Source organism: Lepus europaeus, chromosome 3 (genome assembly GCF_033115175.1).
Source record: "Lepus europaeus isolate LE1 chromosome 3, mLepTim1.pri, whole genome shotgun sequence".
Taxonomy (NCBI): domain Eukaryota; kingdom Metazoa; phylum Chordata; class Mammalia; order Lagomorpha; family Leporidae; genus Lepus; species Lepus europaeus.
In genome coordinates this window covers 65929733-65950112 of record NC_084829.1, presented here as the reverse complement: position 1 = coordinate 65950112, position 20380 = coordinate 65929733, and the positions used below count along the sequence as shown (strand labels likewise).

Here is a 20380-nt window from a genome sequence, read left to right as displayed (position 1 = left end):
ATTTGTTAACCTGTTACCTGTGACACAGCTTCAGTATTTTTTCCTACTGAAAGGTTAATGAATTTCATTTAAAAATGAATGGCATTTTGATGTAAGTCAAATCATGATCTATAGTAAGTGAATCATAATATATAATTTAACTCTGATACATAAAACTGAATAACAGATTTTGCTCAAGTCTTTCCCCCATAAAACAAAGATTTCTTTCATTTAGATATCAGGCTCCATAAAAATCCAAGGACCTAAGAACAAACAAGTTAGCCCTGACTTATAAAAATAAGCTAACTATCACAGTTCATTTTCCTTTATACATTTTTTCACAGATTTTGCTGAATAGATTGTACAGTAGAAGGTTAAATTCTCACACAGTAATCGTTAAAAATTAAACAGAGCAAGTACTAAAGCTGGCTTTGCACCTACTGAATGCTGCAAGTGTCTGTACTCATTTGATATGCATCTTGCAAAGCTCGGCTGTTCCCAGAAGGCCACTCCATGAAGACTGAGAGAGCAGCGTCTGCTAGTGGTGCCTGTGTGTCACAAAGAACAGAAAAAAGCTTTATAACAGGGATGCTTAAAGGCATCACATAATTAGCAGGCAGGCTAAAAATTGGGATTATATATGTTTGCTTTCAAAAAAACATACACATGAAATTATAATTTTGATGATTTCTATAATGTATATTAGTCACACTAAGAACCCATTACATCGGCAAAATTTTCTAGGTCCCTTCATTCGCTTCATTATGGAAATTTCACTAAAATTATTTCATTAAGTGCTTATTCAAAGACTTATTTATGGATATAGGAGAAAAAGCATGACTTCACAAACATTGTTCTTGGATGGAAATCATCATTTGGATTTGGGTGGCTTATTCATTTTTTTTCCCCCCAGAAACCTTTTATTTAAAGTAAACAGATTTCATGTATTTCATAAATACAATTTTTTAAACTTTTATTTAATGAATATAAATTTCCAAAGTACAGCTTATGGATTACAATGGCTTCCTCCCCCCCATAACTTCCCTCCCACCCACAACCCTCCCCTTTCCCACTCCCTCTCCCCTTCCATTCACATCAAGATTCATTTTCAATTCTCTTTATATACAGAAGATCAGTTTAGTATATATTAAGTAAAGATTTCAACAGTTTGCCCCCACATAGCAACACAAAGTGAAAAAATACTGTTGGAATACTAGTTATAGCATTAAATAACAGTGTACAGCACATTAAAGACAGAGATCCTACAAGAAATTTTTTAAAAATTAATTAATTTTCTATATCAGGTTTTTTTTTCATTTCCAATTATCTTTATATACAGAAGATCGATTCTGTATATACTAAGTAAATATTTCATCAGTTTGCATTGGGTGGCTTATTCTACTGTACCTGTGGCATTCAGTGGGCATTGATTAAATGCAAAGTCGCCTGCTGGAGTCCTTTTCCACACCATAGACATCAGGTAATCCTCTGGGCATATTTCATAAGGTGCTGCAATTTAAAACAGAGAGAACTGAATGACAGCTGTGTTTACTTTTCAAAACATTGGCAATAAACAATCCTCAAATGCAGCACTCTAACTGCAGAGCTCTTCCATTTTCTTTAAAGTATATTGTTTATTGAAATGTTAAGAGATATTTTCATAATCAAAAACTCAAGGTATTATTTCAGTATCTGCAAAATCTTCTTCTTCTTCTTCTTCTTTTTTTTTTTTTTTTTTTTGACAGGCAGAGTGGACAGTGAGAGAGAAAGAGAGACAGAGAGAAAGGTCTTCCTTTTTGCCATTGGTTCACCCTCCAATGGCCGCTGGGGCCGGTGCGCTGCAGCCGGCGCACCGCGCTGATCCAAAGGCAGGAGCCAGGTGCTTCTCCTGGTCTCCCATGGGGTGCAGGGCCCAAGCACTTGGGCCATCCTCCACTGCACTGCCAGGCCACAGCAGAGAGCTGGCCTGGAAGAGGGGCAACCGGGACAGAATCCGGCACCCCAACCAGGACTAGAACCCAGAGAGTGGACAGTGAGAGAGAAAGAGAGACAGAGAGAAAGGTCTTCCTTTTTGCCATTGGTTCACCCTCCAATGGCCACTGGGGCCGGTGCGCTGCGGCCGGCGCACCGCGCTGATCCAAAGGCAGGAGCCAGGTGCTTCTCCTGGTCTCCCATGGGGTGCAGGGCCCAAGCACTTGGGCCATCCTCCACTGCACTGCCAGGCCACAGCAGAGAGCTGGCCTGGAAGAGGGGCAACCGGGACAGAATCAGCACCCCAACCAGGACTAGAACCCAGGGTGCTGGTCACCACAAAACGGAGGATTAGCCTATTGAGCCGTGGCACTGGCCTTCATTTCTTTTGAAACTACTCACTGTACACTTTTTGTTTTAAAAGAAACCATTTGGATTTGTCTATATATTGAATCCACTCAAGAATATCAGTCCCAAATTCCTCCAATATTCACAATGTTTTGGAATGTGTACAATAAAGTGATTTCCAATAAACAAAAAGTCATAATAGAATTATTAATTATAAATGTTAGGGATAAATATTCCTAAAGCACAAATATATATCTTTAACCAAAATTCTTCAACCAAGAGCAATGATGTTAAGAAATTTATTTGATCTTTTTGTTTTATTATTTTCAGAGTCTGAATTTAATTACTAATCAAGAAAATTGGAAGAAATTTTAATAATAATTGACACATAAATAACATGACATAATAAAAACCAAATCATCATGAAAGGAGATTTATCTGTATTGTGTTAAGTCTAACATCTTGCTTCTAAATGAAGGCCTTCAATAAAAGTCTCTTCTCCAGACATGTACTTTTTACACACACATCATTTATGGCCCATGCACTTTACCACTTTCCTGAGATCTTGTTTGTGTTTTTTCATCTCTGTGTCACCTGCACCTAACAGTATGGCTAGCACAAGGGACTTGCAGAAAATTGAATGAATGCTTCAATGACTACATAGTTATATAAATGCTTTATAAATAATAAGTCATTTATATAACACTTATTACCTTATTATAATGAAATAATACCTTGTAATAATAATTTATTATGCATCTAAATAAAATAAGTAAATAATAAAGTACCTAAATAAGTCCATGATGTCTTCTTTTAGAAATACTGTGGTATTTAATCTGTGATCATGATAATTCTACTGCTACCAATACTACTTCTGAATTTATGAACTCATCAGGTAACATTGTTTTTATTAGTAGGTAAAAAATGCAACTGGACACATTGAACTTGAAATAAAATTTCTCTTATAATTACCAAGAGAAGATGAATGATTTACACAGGTGGGCATTTTAGAGCTGAAAGTGTAATCACTCCATACCCTGACTTTCCTTTTTACAGGTGAGAGTGCCAAATCCCCCAAAGAGGCTACTCTAAGGTGTCAGAGCCAGGGCAGGTACAGGCAGGACTGGGTCCTGGAATCCTGACTTCTCAGTATCTTCTTTTTTACTTCCCACATATCCTGTTTACTACTTTAAACTGTTCAAGATAGTGTTCTCCCTCTGAGTTAATGTGTGTGTGTGTGTGTGTGTATAAAACCCCCTGCAGTCGCATTAAAAGACGTACATGACTATTTCCAAATCACGGACTCTTTGCTTGATGAATGGTTCAACAGCTGACTTAATTTTCACTAGCTTCATTTTCATAAGATGTTTCTTACTCATCTTACCAATGATCTCCCACCAGACATAAGGAGTTCATCTCAATATTCACTTATCAGATCTTCCCTGCAGAACTTTATACCTTGAGATTTCTCTCCTTCTTAAAAATACTTTCTATAGGGTTCTAGAAACACATTATGTCTCAGGCCTTCACCAAGAGCTTGAGCCACTCTTTGTTTCATTCTTTGTGTCTTTTATAGCATCATTCTTACATTATCCTTTCCTTATGCTTCCTTAGATAATTTCAAACATATTAATAATAGTAATAGCAATAATATTTACATTCATTGGGTCCTAACATGCACAGACTCTATTAATCTCCCTCAACTCTCAGTTAGACATGACAGCTATCCTTATTTGGCAGAAAAGAAATAGAGGCACAGAGAGGTGAATTAACTTTTCCCTTATGAATTCCAAACTTTATCACTTGTACAATCAAGAGAATAAAGAAAGTGCAAGTGGGGCATATTATATGGGAAAAGCTCACCTATCCAGGTGCCCAACTGCCCCCTCCCTATTTGAGAGCTAACCCACAACTTCCTGGCCCCTTCAATATACCTGTCTGTTAAACACGGCAGGAGCTCTGTCCATGGGTTGTCAAGAGCCCTTTCTGAGACCTGAAAGTTCATTTTGTTTTTAGGACTGGTCTGGGAATGATAGTTATAAATAGGAGTAGAGTCATCATAAATCAAATATATAAATTGACCAAACAAAACTCATTACAAAAAAGATATACAACTAAAGTGAGGGGAGAGGCAGCCTCGGTGCAGGGCTTTCTCACCCAGTATCTCAAAAACAAAGCCAGCAGAAGAATAAACTAATGGATGCAGCAGTCACTATCAGTCAAGCACTCCTAAACCACTAACTCCCACACTGGTTGCAGAAGTTAGCAAGCTGGGAGACACTTCACTGTCTGTGGTGTCTGTCGCCCATCCCAATGAAAATCATGTACCTGGTCCTGCTGCCTCAATCAGCAACCCATTCAGGGGCCATGATTTCCAACGAAGTAAAGGGAGGGACAGAAGAAAAGCCAAAGTCCAGATATAAGACAGTGGTGACGAAGTCACTGCTATGCAACAAGATCATGCTCAGATTAATGCCAATAAAGTGGAAGCAGTGTAGAAGAAGAAAAGTTAGTAAATGTTGGAGTCCCAGGAAGAATTCAATCAGCTGGCTACTGATCTCACACTCTAGCTTGTTGTAGTATAGTTACATCCTTTACTGACAGCTATGATTTAGAAACATAAATATGCTTCTTTGGATCAATTGGCTTTCTTGGGTTTTAGATCTGCAGAGCAAGCGGCTGACTGACAGTTTTTACATGGCTAATTCAAAGTAATCTCAAAGTCAGGCTACCCACATTTCTGCTCCCACCATTTTTCTCCATAATGCTGCTTGTTTCCTGTATTATATTTCCAAACTATGTTAATGATGCCCTAGTCTTGTTCCATCAAATCTATCTTCTACTCACTATTCTCTTCTTCTTAACCTTCTTTAATTCTATCTCTACTGTCCTGTTTGAATTAGAGAATGACCTCATCAGTACATTCACATATTTACCTAACAAATGCTACGTACTATTCTGGAGAAAGTCAATGGTGCATAATAATATCAGTCTTTCTTGTGATGCTTTTAGACAAATGGAGGTGGCAGAGGTCAAACAACGGAACACACTACTACGTGGGTACAATTCTGATAAGCACTTCAAAAAGAAGTAGAGTGTGGTGTTTCAATTTAAAATCTGAAGGAGTATGGAAGGTTTCCTGGCATATTTTTAACTGAGATTGGTACTGTGAGGTGCAGTTAAGTGATGCAGGAAGAGAGAATAGTGTGTGAAAAGCCTTGAAGCAAGGCAGATCTTGGGCACTGAGGACAGTGGAGTTGGGATGAGAAGTTTGTGGAGTAATGGCCTTCAGACAGGCCAAGAATGAGTAGCCACTACAGCTCTAAACAAGGTTTGATGTGATCCAATTTCTAATTTGAAGAATCAGTTTGCCTTCTGGAGGCAGAACAGATAAAAGCAAAACCATTGAGAAGGCTAATACAGTGCTTCAGACCTGAGATGATGGTGGCTTTAGGGAGGGCAGTTGGACTAAAGACAAAATAGACACAAGATGCATTTTCCTTTGGACTGAATAAGGTGAGGGAATGAAGGAGACAAAGGGATCAAACGTGATGCCTGTTTTCTGAGCTGAAGAATCGGGCATAAAACCATGCCATTCTGCTGCATCTTCACCCTTAATCCAATTTTTATGCCTCATCAACAGAGCAATCTCTAAAATGAAGTTTAATCCCATAATTTGCTGCTTAAAACCTTCCCATGGTTCTTCAGTCCTGACAGGATAAAGATAATTATGCTCAGTGTGATGAAAAAAGCCCTTGTAGCAAGCCCTAACTTACCCTTCTCATCAAAGCTCACATTTAGTCGCTGATTCATCAGTCACACAAAATTAACTGCCATCTCCCAAATGGTCCACACATCCATACTTACCTGTCTTTGGAAAAGTTAAAATACTCTCTTCCTTCATTTTTTCTGGGTAAAATTTTCATTTATTTTTTTAAAACAGCTTAAATAATGTATATTCTCCTACAAGCCTTTTTTTAAATAATGCAGCAACTGAATATGCAGTTATTACAGATGTTCTTTCAAAGGATTGAAAATATTGACTATGTGTATGAATCTCCTCAATTTTCAAAAGCTTTCTTTTTAGAAGACTACCTGCTGTAATAAGCTCCCATGATGCGTATAGTAGGTGTTTTCAACAAGTCTTTTTTTTAATTAAATCAGTTTTGCTGAGGGAACAACAAAATAGACCAGGGCCATCCAGTAGAACTTTCTACAATGATGGGAATGCTATGTATTTCACTGTCCAAATGCAAATAGCAAGTTCTTGAAACACAATTAGTGGGACTGAGAACTAAAATTTTATTTAATTTAACCAATGTAAATTAAATCAAATATCTACCAATATTGGACAGTGATACTGTAAATGACAATGAGTTTCTGTAAATGTTAACAAAAATTATTACAGAATTTTTTATAAATTCTATTGAATACACTATGACTAAAATATTACATAATTGAGTTCTACATACAATGAATTATCTATTCTTAATACTGGTTGGTTGTATCTAATATCACAACTCTATTATAATTGATTACTCTTTTTGTTTGATCTACACATCCCACTGCTGTGGGATTTGGAATTTTGTGGAGTAATTTTTGTGAAGTAAAATTCCAAAATTTCCAACATTCACCACTAGATGGCACTGATGGGCCAAAAGGGTGAAATGTTCACTGGGCTCTAGGTGAAATTGATGAAATTCAAAATCAAGGTGGGCAGAAGTAGTAACTATCTGCTGGAAAAAAGTAGGTCAGCGTGTTTTTTTAAAGCATACTATCTGGAGGAAAATTTAATCTTTTCCTGTAAGTACGATGTTTAATGCTTACACTAGCCCTTGGTCACAATGTCTGCCTTTATCTCTATTGTCACTTTCTTCACTCATGCTGCCTCCTTCCCAGCTACCTGCACCTCTTTATTCCTTCTCCAGTACTCCAGGAAGCCTCCTCCACAGAGCTTATGTGCTTGTTCTTACTGCCAAGGATATCTCTCCTCTCTCTGCTCAAACTTCTGTGTGGCTTAGGTCTTTACCACCTTCAGTCTTTAATCTCACCTCAATGACTCCCTGACCATACCCCCACACTCTTCTTTTTTCTTTTTTTTTTTATTAGACAGGCAGAGTTAGACAGTGAGCGAGACAGAGAGAAAGGTCTTCCTTCCGTTGGTTCACCCCCCAAATGGCCACCAAGGCCGGCACACTGCACAGATCCAAAGCCAGGCGCCAGGTGCTTTTCCTGGTCTCCCATGTGGATGCAGGCGCCCAAGCACTTGGGCCATCCTCTACTGCCTTCTCGGGCCACAGCAGAGAGCTGGACTGGAAAAGGAGCAACCAGGGACTAGAACCCGGTGCCCATATGGGATGCCGGTGCCACAGGCAGAGGATTAACCAAGTGAGTCATGGCACTGGCCCCCATACCCTCACACTCTTCAATCCCCTTCTCTGCTTTATTTTTCTCCAAAGTACCTGTCACCTTGTAATGTAAACCTAATTTTCCCAGTATATTAATTTATTTGTTTCATTTGGTTAAAATATTTTTTTTCAATTTCCCCAATTATTAAGACTACAGGGAATGAAGATGACTATAAAAAACAGTGAGAACATTGTGTGTATATTTTTGTGGGGGAGTAGGGCAGGAGAGAGGGTGGGAGGGAGGGGGTGAGAGAGAGAGAGAGAGGGAGAGTGAGTGTATGTGTGTGTGTGTGTGTGTGTGTATATCACTCTGGAAGTACCTTGGCATCCCCATTAGGTGCAAAAAAAAAAAAAAAAAAAAGACAGAGAAACAAGTCAGCTAGTATAGTTTTCCTAAAAATTATTGAAAAGAGATTTCCAGGGTATCAGGTGTTGACCAATGTTGATATTGGAGGATTATGTCTGACTGAATAACATCTACTGGGATTCTGTTTAGAATCTCCCAATATGCTTTACAACTACCCCTCCTCTAGTTAAGGAAGAAGTTATCTAAATAGTAGTTCTCCTTTGCCCAATACACCACTCAATAACAAATGCTGCTTTCCTTATCAGTTTGGTCTTTAGACAAAAAAGACAAGCACAGCCTAACAAAACAAAAAAAAATTAAAAACATTAATTTTTAAACCTAAAAGGTCAACAAAGTTTGCTTTGTTCTACTGTACAATAAAGAAAATTAATTTTTTGTACTTCTTACAGCAGGAAACCCAAAACAAAAATGACAAAAAAGAAAATGGCATGGGAATCACAGATTCAAAGTTGTGGCCTGGTTCAGGATTTTTCAGTTTTAAAAAATGTATCCCATAAAATAGTTCCATTTATGCTTATAACAAAAGCAAAACAAACTATACATTAAAATAACAATTTATTTTATGAAGTCCCAATTAGTGAGAACCTTTTCAGGTCCTCCCTAGTCAGCAAGCGGATGAATAAGAATAGTCAGGGTTGCTCAGTTTCCAAGATCATCAGGAAGACAATCTGAGAAATCACAGTACAGAAAGACGCCCACTCTGGTTGGAATGTCAGGCTGATCTGGAAATACTTAGGAGACAGCCCAACAGCAGAGGATTTTCAGAAGAGATGTCCAAGCTGAGATCTAAAAGATAAATGAGAGTTCACTTACAAAGCAGGGAAAAGTGTTCCCTGGGAATCACATGTGGGGAGATCTGGGACAAAGAGAATTTGGTATATCCAAGATTTTTGAGTGTGTGTGTAGGGGGGAGTTCAGAAAGGAGAGCGTGTACAGTTGAGAATGAGCAGAGGTAGGTGACTTTAAGAGGACAGGGGGGCCGGCGCCACGGCTCAATAGGCTAATCCTCTGCCTTGCAGCGCTGGCACACTGGGTTCTAGTCCAGGTTGGGGCACGGGATTCTATCCCGGTTGCCCCTCTTCCAGGCCAGCTCTCTGCTGTGGCCCGGGAGTGCAGTGGAGGATGGCCCAAGTGTCTGGGCCCTGCACCCCATGGGAGACCAGGAGAAGCACCTGGCTTCTGCCTTCGGATCAGCGCGGTGCGCGGTCACAGCGCCGGCCCCGGCGGCCATTAGAGGGTGAACCAATGGCAAAAAGGAAGACCTTTCTCTCTCTCTCTCTCTTTGTCCACTCTGCCTGTCCAAAAAAAAAAAAAAAAAAAAAAAAAAAGAGGGCAGGGGTGATGAATGATGACAGAAGCAAGAAGTTTTGATTTATTTTAAGAGCAAGAGACATTTATTATACTGTCATAAATACTACATCTACAGTTTGGAAAATAGATTGAACGAGACAGGCTGAAGGCAGGGAGCCTTGTGATGGTCTACAGGGGAGAAGGAGTGAAGAATCACAGGAGGTGGCAGTAGGAAGTAGATGGATTAAAATCTATTTAAGAGGCAGAATTAGCCCAGTTTCATTACTGACTGGATGTATGAAGTAGGAAGAGAGAAAGAAAAGACAGAACTCAAGTTTCCAGAAGAATGTCTGATTGCTATCCCCTGAGCTACAACACATGAATAGAGATGGCAAGGAGAGGAGATGATGAAATATTGTTGAGTCTGAGATATCTGAACACACCTAGGTGTTATCAGAAAGTCAGTGGGAACATGGAACCAAAGCTAAAGAGAGAAACACAAGGTGGAGGCGGAGATTTGTAGGTTTTTTTTTCTGTTTAATGTTACCTGTGTGTATTTCATAAATTAGAAAACGCCTACTTAGTTCAGGCACTCCCTTAAAAGAAAAATATACTGTTGTATGGCAATATGAAGGACTCTTGTTTACACATCTTAAATGCAATAGCAACTCTGTTCATCAGCTGAAAGATTGCACTGTTTACCCTCACTAGTGCAAAATTATAAAAATTCATTTGTCAGATACAACTGTACTTGAAATCACAAGTATGTAGTTAGCATGCTCCCTTGGAACAAGGTAGCAATTACCTAGTGATTAGCTGTTAATCTGTCTATTCAAACTGATTTTCTGTCTCTTAAAAATAGCAGAAATTATACAGAGCTTAAATCAATTTGATGTGGAAAATTAGTTTTCACTCCATATGCTAGAATTTCAGCATTAAAGAGAAATTGATTCTAAACTGTAGAGCTAGAATGCATAAAAAGGAAAGCATGCACTACTGGTGACCCCATGTAAGTTTCACTTGCCGGTAATTCAGGAATTCTTATGTTTTGGGAATTCCCTGTGCAGGGAGTTGTGGAGGCAAATAAGCAGATCCACATGGCTCACAGCTCTAATTTCAGAGGTGGAACCTGCTCCTGTGAGGAATTCCTGCTGCTGCAAAGGTCGGAGGGAAAAAGAAGAGTGTATATGAAGTGTGTTTCATCACAGCATTCCTCATATAGAAAATGGTTTTTATCTCTCTCAAGTTGAAACAGCATACAATTACAGCAATTTGCAAATCACTATGAGTTAGTTATTCTTCTAAGTGCATTACATATTTCAGTTTCTCAAATTCTCATAGTAAGCCTAGGAAGAGAATTGAATTGCTATACCCATTCTAAACATGAGGAAACCAAGGCAGAGAGAGGTGTCTAGCATGAGGATACTTGGAGAGAAGGAAGTGGATTAAGGTCAAACTGCTAAGTTAATTCTCAGAGAAATTTACGTATTCTCTATCTAGGCATCCTTTTTGTTAGGATGGCAAGCAAGTTTTAAATATCTATTTTGTGAATGTTTTTCTGTTGTTGTTTGATTTTTTTTTTTTTTTTTAGATCTGGAAGTCAACAAACCATGAATTTAAAGTTTATGCACAAATAGTGTGCACTACCTATTATCTTTTGAAATTTTGTTTTTATTTGAGACAGATACAGAGAGACAGAGAGAAAACGTTTACCCCCACTGATTTGCTTCCCAAATGCCCACAATGACCTAGCCTCGGCTAGGTCAATGCCTGGAACTGGGAACTCAATTCAGATCTCCCATATGATGTCAGGAATCCAATTATTTGAGCAATAGTGGCTGTCTCTCTTTCTCTAGGTTCCTGCCTTGGCTGGAAGCTAGAGTCAGGAGTCCAAGCTTGTTATTGAATCCAGGCACTTCAACATGGGACACAAAGGTCTTAACTAGAATTTTAACCCCCAGGCTCAGCACCAAGCCCTAGAAAATTCTGTATTATTATTGTTTAATACCATACGTAACCCAGTAGACAATGTAATTCCAGTTCTAATATGTTGCAAAGTTAATAACAGTTAACTTTAATTTTGAGAAATAGTTCGAAGTAAGGATTTACTAAATATAGTTGGACTAAGTTTGACATTGGAATACATTCAAAACTTTTCTGAAAAATTGTGGGTTTTTTTTTTTTTTAAAATTACTGTTTATTTTATTTGGAAGACAGAGTTACAGAGAGACAGAGGCCGAGGCAGAGGCAGAGAGAAAGAGGTCTTCCATCTGCTGTTTCACTCCCCAATTGGCTGCAATGGCTGGAGCTGCACCAATCCAAAGTTAGGAGCTGGGAGCTTCGCCCAGGTCTCCCACGGGGGTGCAGGAGCCTACGCCATAGGAGAGAGCTGGATTGGAAGTGGAGCAGCCAGGACTTGAACCGGCGCCCATATGGAATACCGGCACTGCAGGTGTCGGCTTTATCCACTACATCACAGCGCTGGCCCTGGATAGTTTTTTAGCCTTTTGTGTTACTTAAGAAAAAGCTGAAGACAACAGTGTTTCCTGGCCTTTTCCAAGTCCTAACACATGTAGAAAATGATAACATTTGGAGGCATAGTGGGTTAAACAGGCAAAGATACATAAGACTGGAGGTCACTGACCATAGTTTCTTGTCCATCCAGTTGTCAGTAGGCCTTATGAATCATTGTTGGACATATCTGTGACCAATCCCAAAATGACAGGGATCTATGGGACTGCCTCCAAGGGCTCTGGCTTAGAAGAATAAGATGAGCTGATATTTGGGGAAAAATGAATAAGTTACCATATTTTTGCTACTTCTTAAATCTCACTTATCTGTAATAGAAGTAGAATCACACCTCAAATTCTAATTATAATATAAAAATTGCACATGTGATAAAATATCCTTCCTTTAGTTTATCCATGTAGTAATACAATTTTGAAAGAATAAAATATCCTAATATAGAAGGACTTAATATCATAGTCATTGTAAACTTTTCATTTGCATATTCTTATACAAGTATTTTCATTAGTTCAGTTATAGGATTTATGATATATGACCTATCATGTTCAACTTGGTGCAATGCAGAGGAAGGAATACCGGAGGCTGAAAGTAGATTGCTCTTCAGAAAGGTTTTAGAATTCTAGCTAATAGATATTATATAATTGTATGTAATAATACCTCAAACCTAATACATGAGGCAGAAATAAAGTTTGTAGGGTTCAAAAAAGAAACAGCAGGCATGAGCTTGTGAGAGAGATGAGAATTATTAAGGAATGATACAGATTTTAAAGGATGTGCTTCCAAGATGTTTCCATATCAACAGGCAAATGTGGAGGGCAGATACTAAGAGAATTGAAGTGGATAACAATGCAAACAAGAAACAACAGCATAAAGACAGAATATGTGCCCCTGAAGTAAGGAACCAGAGACATATCAATTTGTCTGTATTATATTTAATAGATGAATGTATTATATGTAGTTAAACACAGAGAAAGAGAGAACTAAAAACTAGGAGAGGCCATAGATGGGTATATTGAAATCTCAGGGATCCCAGTATGCACTGAATTTGAGAAATAATAAAAAGCCATGGAAGTTTCTTGAGCGAGTGAGTCACATGACTAAGACTATGAATGGGCAAGAACAATTAGATAAACCTGTGTAGAAGAGATTTTTGAAATAATATAGGGGAAAAAGAGTTCATAAACTGCCAATTAATAACCCTAATTAGCAATGGTGTTCCATCATTTCATCCATGAAAGAATCATCTGCTCTACCTTAATTAATTATATCTTATTTGAAGTACAGAGAGACAGAGACAAAGATAAGTACACAGAGAAATTGCCCATCTGCTTGTTCGTTCCTCAAATACCTGCAACAGCTGGGACTGGGCCAAGCCAAAGCCAGGATCTCGAAACTTAACCTGGACGTGGTAGTGGCCCAGGTACTTGAGCCATCACCTGCTGCTCCCAGCATGCACATTAGCAGAAAGTTGGAATTGGGAGCAGATCCTAGACTCAAACCTAGCACTCCAATATGGGATGTGGGTGTCCCAAGAGGCACCATAACCACTGTGCTACCGACTTGCCATGGCCCCCACCCCTTGCTGCACTTTACACATGACAACACTGACTCTCAAACTTTGTTGGAGTACACATTCCAGGCTCTTTATGAGGTATTACTCCTCCTTCACTAGTGGGTGGTACAAGGGGAAGAGAAGCAGGGCCAGTGAGGACAGAACTGATGTAGAATTCATCTCTAGAAAAGGGATTGCCAGAATGAGGAATTACTCAAGATGACAAAAAGAATTTGGTTGTTAGAGAGAAAAATTCCCCATGTCACAGAGATTCAGTGTGCACACTCTGGATGAAAATGTTATAGTAGGCACTGTCAAAGATTAAACAAAGATGTAGATTTGTTCCTCTCAGAGTGATAGAAGATGTGAGAGACAGAGCACAAGAGTTCAGGGCAGAACTCTAGGGTCATCCCTAGAAATAAGTAGGTATAAGAAACATCAAGGGCTAAATTTCAGGGTTAATTGTCTTAGCAAACATTGACCCTTGGTAAAGACTGAGCCTCCTTTTTGTAGGTGTTGTATTCATTATTTTAAATTTTATTAATTTTAATTTTATAAATTTTATGATGATTGTTAAATGGCTCCTAAAATTTGTTCTTTTTTTCACCCTGAAAACAATGAGATGAAAGAAAGAAATTTAGAAAAATAGTAAAAAAAAGTTGTGCTGACTGGATTTTCTTTTCAATTTTAGAAAAATCAGCACATTGCCAACTATTTCTTTATTGGACACGGTAGGGTAATACAAGATTAAAATAAATTATTTTTAAGTTTCTGCCATGAAGATGCATTTTCTCAAAGTCACATCTGATGAACAATCTGATAAAGCAAATTATGCTATAATTATCTCCATAGCAACAGGTCTGAAGAACAGAATGTAGTACTACATGGTATACAAATAGATTCCTCTAGAACTCAGCAGATCCTCCTCAATTCTTCCCATAAAATTGATCTGATTATTTCCAGAGCCTTTGATTGGAATACGAAATAAAACCCAGTGCCACTATTTGGGAGGATCAGATACTATTTTGGATACTTATTAAGCACCTTTCTCATTTACTGGGTGATTTAAGTTCTAACTTAGTTCTCTCTACTTTTAAAAATCTATCTTCACAAGCACAAGTACATTTAAGATGAAAGAAGTCAATATGTAGTGCCACCTGCTGTCAACACTGAATTCGGTGGTTTCTTTAGGTGAAGAATTGCTGTGAACTCTTGAGTGTGACATTATTTGCTCTGTCCAAAAACATTCAGTGGAAACATTTGTTCTAATTGGTAGGGGGGGATAGAAACTTCACTGGAATAGGAGCTTTTAAAAATACTGTTTGTAATGAACTAACCTTGTGGTTTGGAATAGAATTGGTGAAGTTAGTGTCAATTTGTTTGCAAACATTTTGACATGTCTGTTCTCTTTAGAAAAGAACTGCAAATTTTAAGGTGATGTGTTTGGGTTTCTAATAATGACTATCCTTAAAATGAAGTACTCCAAACAATTTGGAAAACTCTAATATTAAACTTACTAAGCTTGTTTCTACTAAAGACAAAAATATTTGTATTGAATTTGATTAATTCACCAATTCCACTAACTGAGACCTGAGGAGAAAGTTAGCGTGAGCTGAGACCTATCTTCCTCCTTGACTCCACCCCATGCCAAATGTTATACATCTGAACAATATATATATATTTATAAATATATATTTATAAATAAATATATATATATATAGTTACAAAGTCGTGGAGGATAAGAGGCAGTGCAAACACCCCTGCTCAGCAGAAAAGTTGCTGGGATGGTGGTGGCAGCATGACATAAGATCTGGTGGTGTGGAAAATTTTATATCAACCTTGTTCAAATGATACCCACATTGTTTCTCTTCTCTTTGTGGAACAGGAAAAATGAGGAGTGGAGAACTGAGGATTGTATAATGATGACACTATCTTTCTTTGTCCACAACAAGTAGTTAATAACCCATTTTTCTTTAAATGGCTGCTCTAAACATCTTACTTTGAGTGAAACATGAATTGACTGGGCAGACCTGAACTGAATTATCTGTATTTCATTATCAATTGATTCCAGAAACAATCCCTCATTATTTACAAAGAAGCACAATTACAGTAAAATTTTATAATTTTCTTGAGAAAAAAAATCTCAACTTTCACAGAGGATCTGAGGTGGAGGATTATATATATATTCCATTTCTTTGTTAATTTATCACATTACTATCATTACTATTATTTTACTTACATCAAAAGTATGATTTGTAGATAGGCATCACAAACATCACCCGAGAGCTTGTTAGAAATGTGAATTCTGAGACCCATACTATATTTGCTGAATCAGAGTTGCTGGCAGTCTGTCTCAGGAATATGTGTTGCTACAAGCATCCTGGGTGATTCCTATGTATACTACAATTTGAGTGGCTCTGCTTCAGTCAATGATAGGAAGCACTCAGAATCACAGAAGCAAAAAGGAAGCAAGCTTTATGATTCTTTCTTGCTACTGATGCTGTTGGAAACTAATTACTCAAAAATCAAAGGAGGTCTCTCTTGGTCTCCAGAGAAGACTATTCTTGTGGGAGAGCAATGTTACAGAGATAAGGAATACTCAGCCGTGGTATGATATTTCTCCTAAGTGGAGGGTAGTGAGCTCACATTCACTATATTATAGGGAGTACATTCAAATACAAATGCATTACAATATTTAAGACAAGTTTTGCATTAACAATGTTACTGCTGCCCTCCTTTGGTATGAATATTTAGAGATAAATATCACAATAATTGTTAGAGGACTGGTTGGTGCTATTATTGGGTCATTTATGATAGAGCTATCTTCATAAGTTCTCAGCACTTGCCATTTGAGACAAGGCAGGCTTGTCTCAACGTACAGGTTCTGATCACGATTTGCAAAGAAGGAAATTTTATGTTTAAAATAAGTGTGATATATACCTATAAATGGTAGACTCAGACTTAGCAGTTAGTTGATGACTAAAGTATACTAGATCCTAGATTGGGATTGTAGAAAGAGAAGAGAGCTCTTCCCCAGAACAGAGCAAAGAGATCCACAGAAAGCCAGAAAATTAATTTAGGCTAATCCAGCAGTAACATTTTCTTTCTGAATAATATTAACCAGAAAGTGAAACTACAAATTGTATGTTCTCATATTTTAGCTACATTATAAAATCAGGAGAACTATTATCATCCTAACATTTTATTCCTCAAATCTTGCAGGTACAATGGGAGTGAGATAAATGAAATTGTGATTTGATGAGTTTGTTTGACCATTTTAAAATTAAGGCCACTTAATTATTTGCCCTATTCTATTCTGTCCTATTTCCCAGCTAGCAATATTTTTTTTTAAAATAATGCTTAATTTCTACAATTCTTTAATCTTATGCAGGTAAAAGAAATACCTTATTAGTGGTCAGTGATGCCATTTTCAATATTTTTTATCTATTTATCAATAAACAAATACCCTAACAATTTGGGAAAATATTTTCATTTTCTTTTTTCAGTAGACATCATAAAAGCTTCTTGATTAAATTCTGATGACCAATTACTTTTATTAATTACCTAGACAAAGATCTACATATATTATATTTCTTCTTCCTGAAAACACAGGGTCTCTCAGCAAATTTTATTAATTTGCATTCAAATTAAGTGGAGCACAAAAATAAAATGATTGTTTTTTGTTTTTAGAAACATGAAGAAAAATTAAGAATGAACAGTAAAAATAACACTAGCAAAAGCACATTGCTCTAAAAGAAACAGGGGCATTATTTGGTGTAGCCCTTAAGGCACCACTTAGGATGTTACATCCAATACTGGAGTGCCTAGGTTAGAGTCCTGGTTCTATTACAGATTCCAGCTTCCTGCTAATGTGCACTCTCGGTGGCAGCAGGTGATGACAAGTGTTTGTTCTTGGACGCTCACAAGTTCCCAAGCTTCTGGTTTCCAGCTTCTGGTTTCAGCCTTGTCCATGCCCAGTTGTTGCAGGTGGGCATTTGGGGAATAAACCAGCTGATGGCAGATCTCTGTCTGTCTGTCTCTCTCTCTCTTTAGTTCTCTGGCTTTCAAATAAATAAGGTAAGTAAATTCAAATTAAAAAATTAAAATAAACATTTAGGAGGCTTTGTTATGAACATGAAATGAAAAATGCTTTAGTAAATGTTAGAGTAATTAGAGAGTTTTCTCAATTTACATTGTTATTGTGTAAATGTGAAGAAATATAATAGCTGATATTAGGAATACCATGCTCCTAATCACACTTCAGAAAGTTCATGGACAAACAGAACTAAAAGATAGGCTTATTTTGATGCAAGGAAAAATAAAATTTCTTTTCTCTTGATAAAATACTTTAATATGACTACACATAAAAAGTTCAACAAGAAATATAATGGGCCAGCACTGTGGCAAAGCAGGTAAAGCCTATGACACCACCATCCCATATAGGCACAAGATTGTGTCCGGATTGCTTCATTTCCAATCCAGCTCCCTGCTAATGGCCTGAGAAAAGCAGTGGAAGATGGCCCAAGTGTTTGGGTGCCTGTCACCCACGTGCAAGACCTGGATGAAACTCCTGGCTCCTGGCTTCAGCTTGACTCAGCCCTGGCCAATTAGGTTATCTGGGGACTGAACCAGCCAATGGAAGATCTCTCTGTCTCTGTAACTCTGATTTTCAAAATAATAAAAAAAAAAATCTTTTAAAAAGAGAAAGAAATATAAAAGAAATTGCCATTTCTATTTAAGAAAATTCTATATTCTCTAAAAACAAAGGCATTTTTGAAATTAATGATCACATAGAATTTTTATGGATAATGCAATTTATGTTCATGCTCAAACACCAGGTTAGGAAACAATAACTTGCATATGTATTTATTTTTTATCCCTTAAATAAATATCAATTTGTAGATTATTTAGCCAATTAAAGAATTCATTTTAATTATGAAAGTATATTTATATTCTAGCATTTGTAGTTTTTCTCAAATCACATTATTTGGTTATACAGCAATATGAAAATGTTAAATATTTATCAAAAATGTATGGTACAATGCAAAGATGTTTCATTTTTATGTGATAGTTTTTTTCAATCTGTCTTTAATCATGAAAACCAACAAAGAAACCAAGCAAATAAGGCATAAAATCTTTCTTGTAAATAGGTTTGTAAAATGTTTTCCAAACAGCAGGTGGCAATCTTTGTAAATTTGATTTCAGCAGCACTATCTTCCTTCTTTATACACAGATGAAAGACGGTTTTAAAAGACCAGTTAAGAACCTTAGTATGCTAAGACAGGCTTAAACAACTTCAAATATTAAAAAAAGCCTCATTTAATCATGCCTTACTGTTCTAATGAAATTTCTCCCTTGGCAAAATGGATTTTTTTATTTAATGCTTCTTAATTCTTAAGCAGCAAGGGAGAAATTCCACAGTGTTAAGCTGGGTAGGTACCCTTCTCATCAAAATCCTTCATGTGGGTTATATCTTACCATTCTGAATTCAAATGGCTTTAAGAATAAACAAAACTAATTTCAAGTCTTTTTTTAAAAAAAGATTTATCCTTTATTTGAAAGTTAGAACTAGAGAGAGAGAGAGAGAGACAGATATCTTCCATTGACTGGTTCATTTCCCAGATGGCAACAGCCCGGGATCTGGCCAGGTGGAAGCCAGGAGCCAGGTACTTCTTCCAGGTCTCCCACATGGGTGGCAGGAGCCCAAGTATTTGGGTCATGTTCCACTGCTTTCCCAGGCCATTAGCAGTGAGCTGGATCAGAAGTAGAGTAGCTGGGACTCGAACTGGCATCCATATGGGATGCTGGTGTTGCAGGTGGCAGCTTTACCTTCTAAGCCACAACATCACAACTCTTCAAGTCTTTCTTTTCTTTCTTTCTTTCTTTTTTTTTTTGACAGGCAGAGTTAGACAGTGAGAGAGAGAGACAGAGAGAAAGGTCTTCCTTCCGTTGTTTCACCCCCCAAATGGCCACCACAGCCAGTACGCTACGCTGATCCGAAGCCAGGAGCCAGGTGCTTATCCTGGTCTCCCATGGGGTGCAGGGCCCAAGCATATGGGCCATCCTCCACTGCACTCCCGGGTCACAGCAGAGAGCTGGACTGGAAGAGGAGCAACCGGGACAGAATCTGGTGCCCCGACCGGGACCAGAACCGGGTGTGCCGGCACTGCAGACGGAGGATTAGCCTATTGAGCCATGGCGCCGGCCACAATATCATTCTAAAATCCTGATTCTCACTTATTTATTGAGTTCTCAATGAGTCAGTTATATTTTATGGGATGTATACAAGATTTGGAAGGAGTCTCTGTCCTAGGTGATCTCTTAAAATACATACTCTGTAATCTGGGCAATTTCAGATCTTTCCTAGCTTATATGTAAAATATCCTAATGTAACAGCATTTCTACTCTTCATTGGTAACTAAGACCTTATGCTTTCATTTTAGAATGTGTTCCTCATGAGAATTCCTTTTATAGTGGAAAATGGGGCAAGGGAAATAAATGCAGATGTCCAAGGTCATCTATTAAGGTGAGATTAATTAGCAATATAAGTTAAAACCTTCTGAATTTCATCATCCCTTTATCTTCTCATTTAGCTATTTAACACTCATTTTTTTATTTATTATACAATAGTAAGCAATTTGTTTTACATCTCAGTAAATAAATATTCCATAAAAATAGTAGAAGAAAAGCACTTCTAACTAATTTAAACTTTATCTAGTCTTGGTACTATTCAGCACGTACAATATGTATACTTTTGCATTATCTTTTTGAATGTCACCTTGCAATAAGTAACTTAAAAAATCTATAGAATTATTCTAAGACACATAAACAGAGGATGTATCACATATTACAGGAACAAATTGTACTTATTATTATAAATTCTTTCATTGGGAAAGTATTGCCCTTAAATAATTACATAGTCTTAAAGGAATTATTTTC

At 37.5% G+C, this 20380-nt stretch overlaps 1 protein-coding gene across 3 annotated transcripts in view; it reads right to left on the bottom strand.

Moving 5' to 3' along the window:
- The window catches only part of ADGRB3 (adhesion G protein-coupled receptor B3), an 862679-nt gene that overhangs the window by 507291 nt on the left and 335008 nt on the right, over nt 1–20380 (bottom strand). For all 3 annotated transcript variants that reach the window (XM_062187566.1, XM_062187568.1, XM_062187567.1), the window contains 2 exons: nt 1387–1488; nt 421–527 (listed from right to left, as the gene is read on the bottom strand). In XM_062187566.1, coding sequence (XP_062043550.1) covers nt 421–527; nt 1387–1488 — 209 coding nt within the window. The remainder of the gene's footprint in view (nt 1–420; nt 528–1386; nt 1489–20380) is intronic.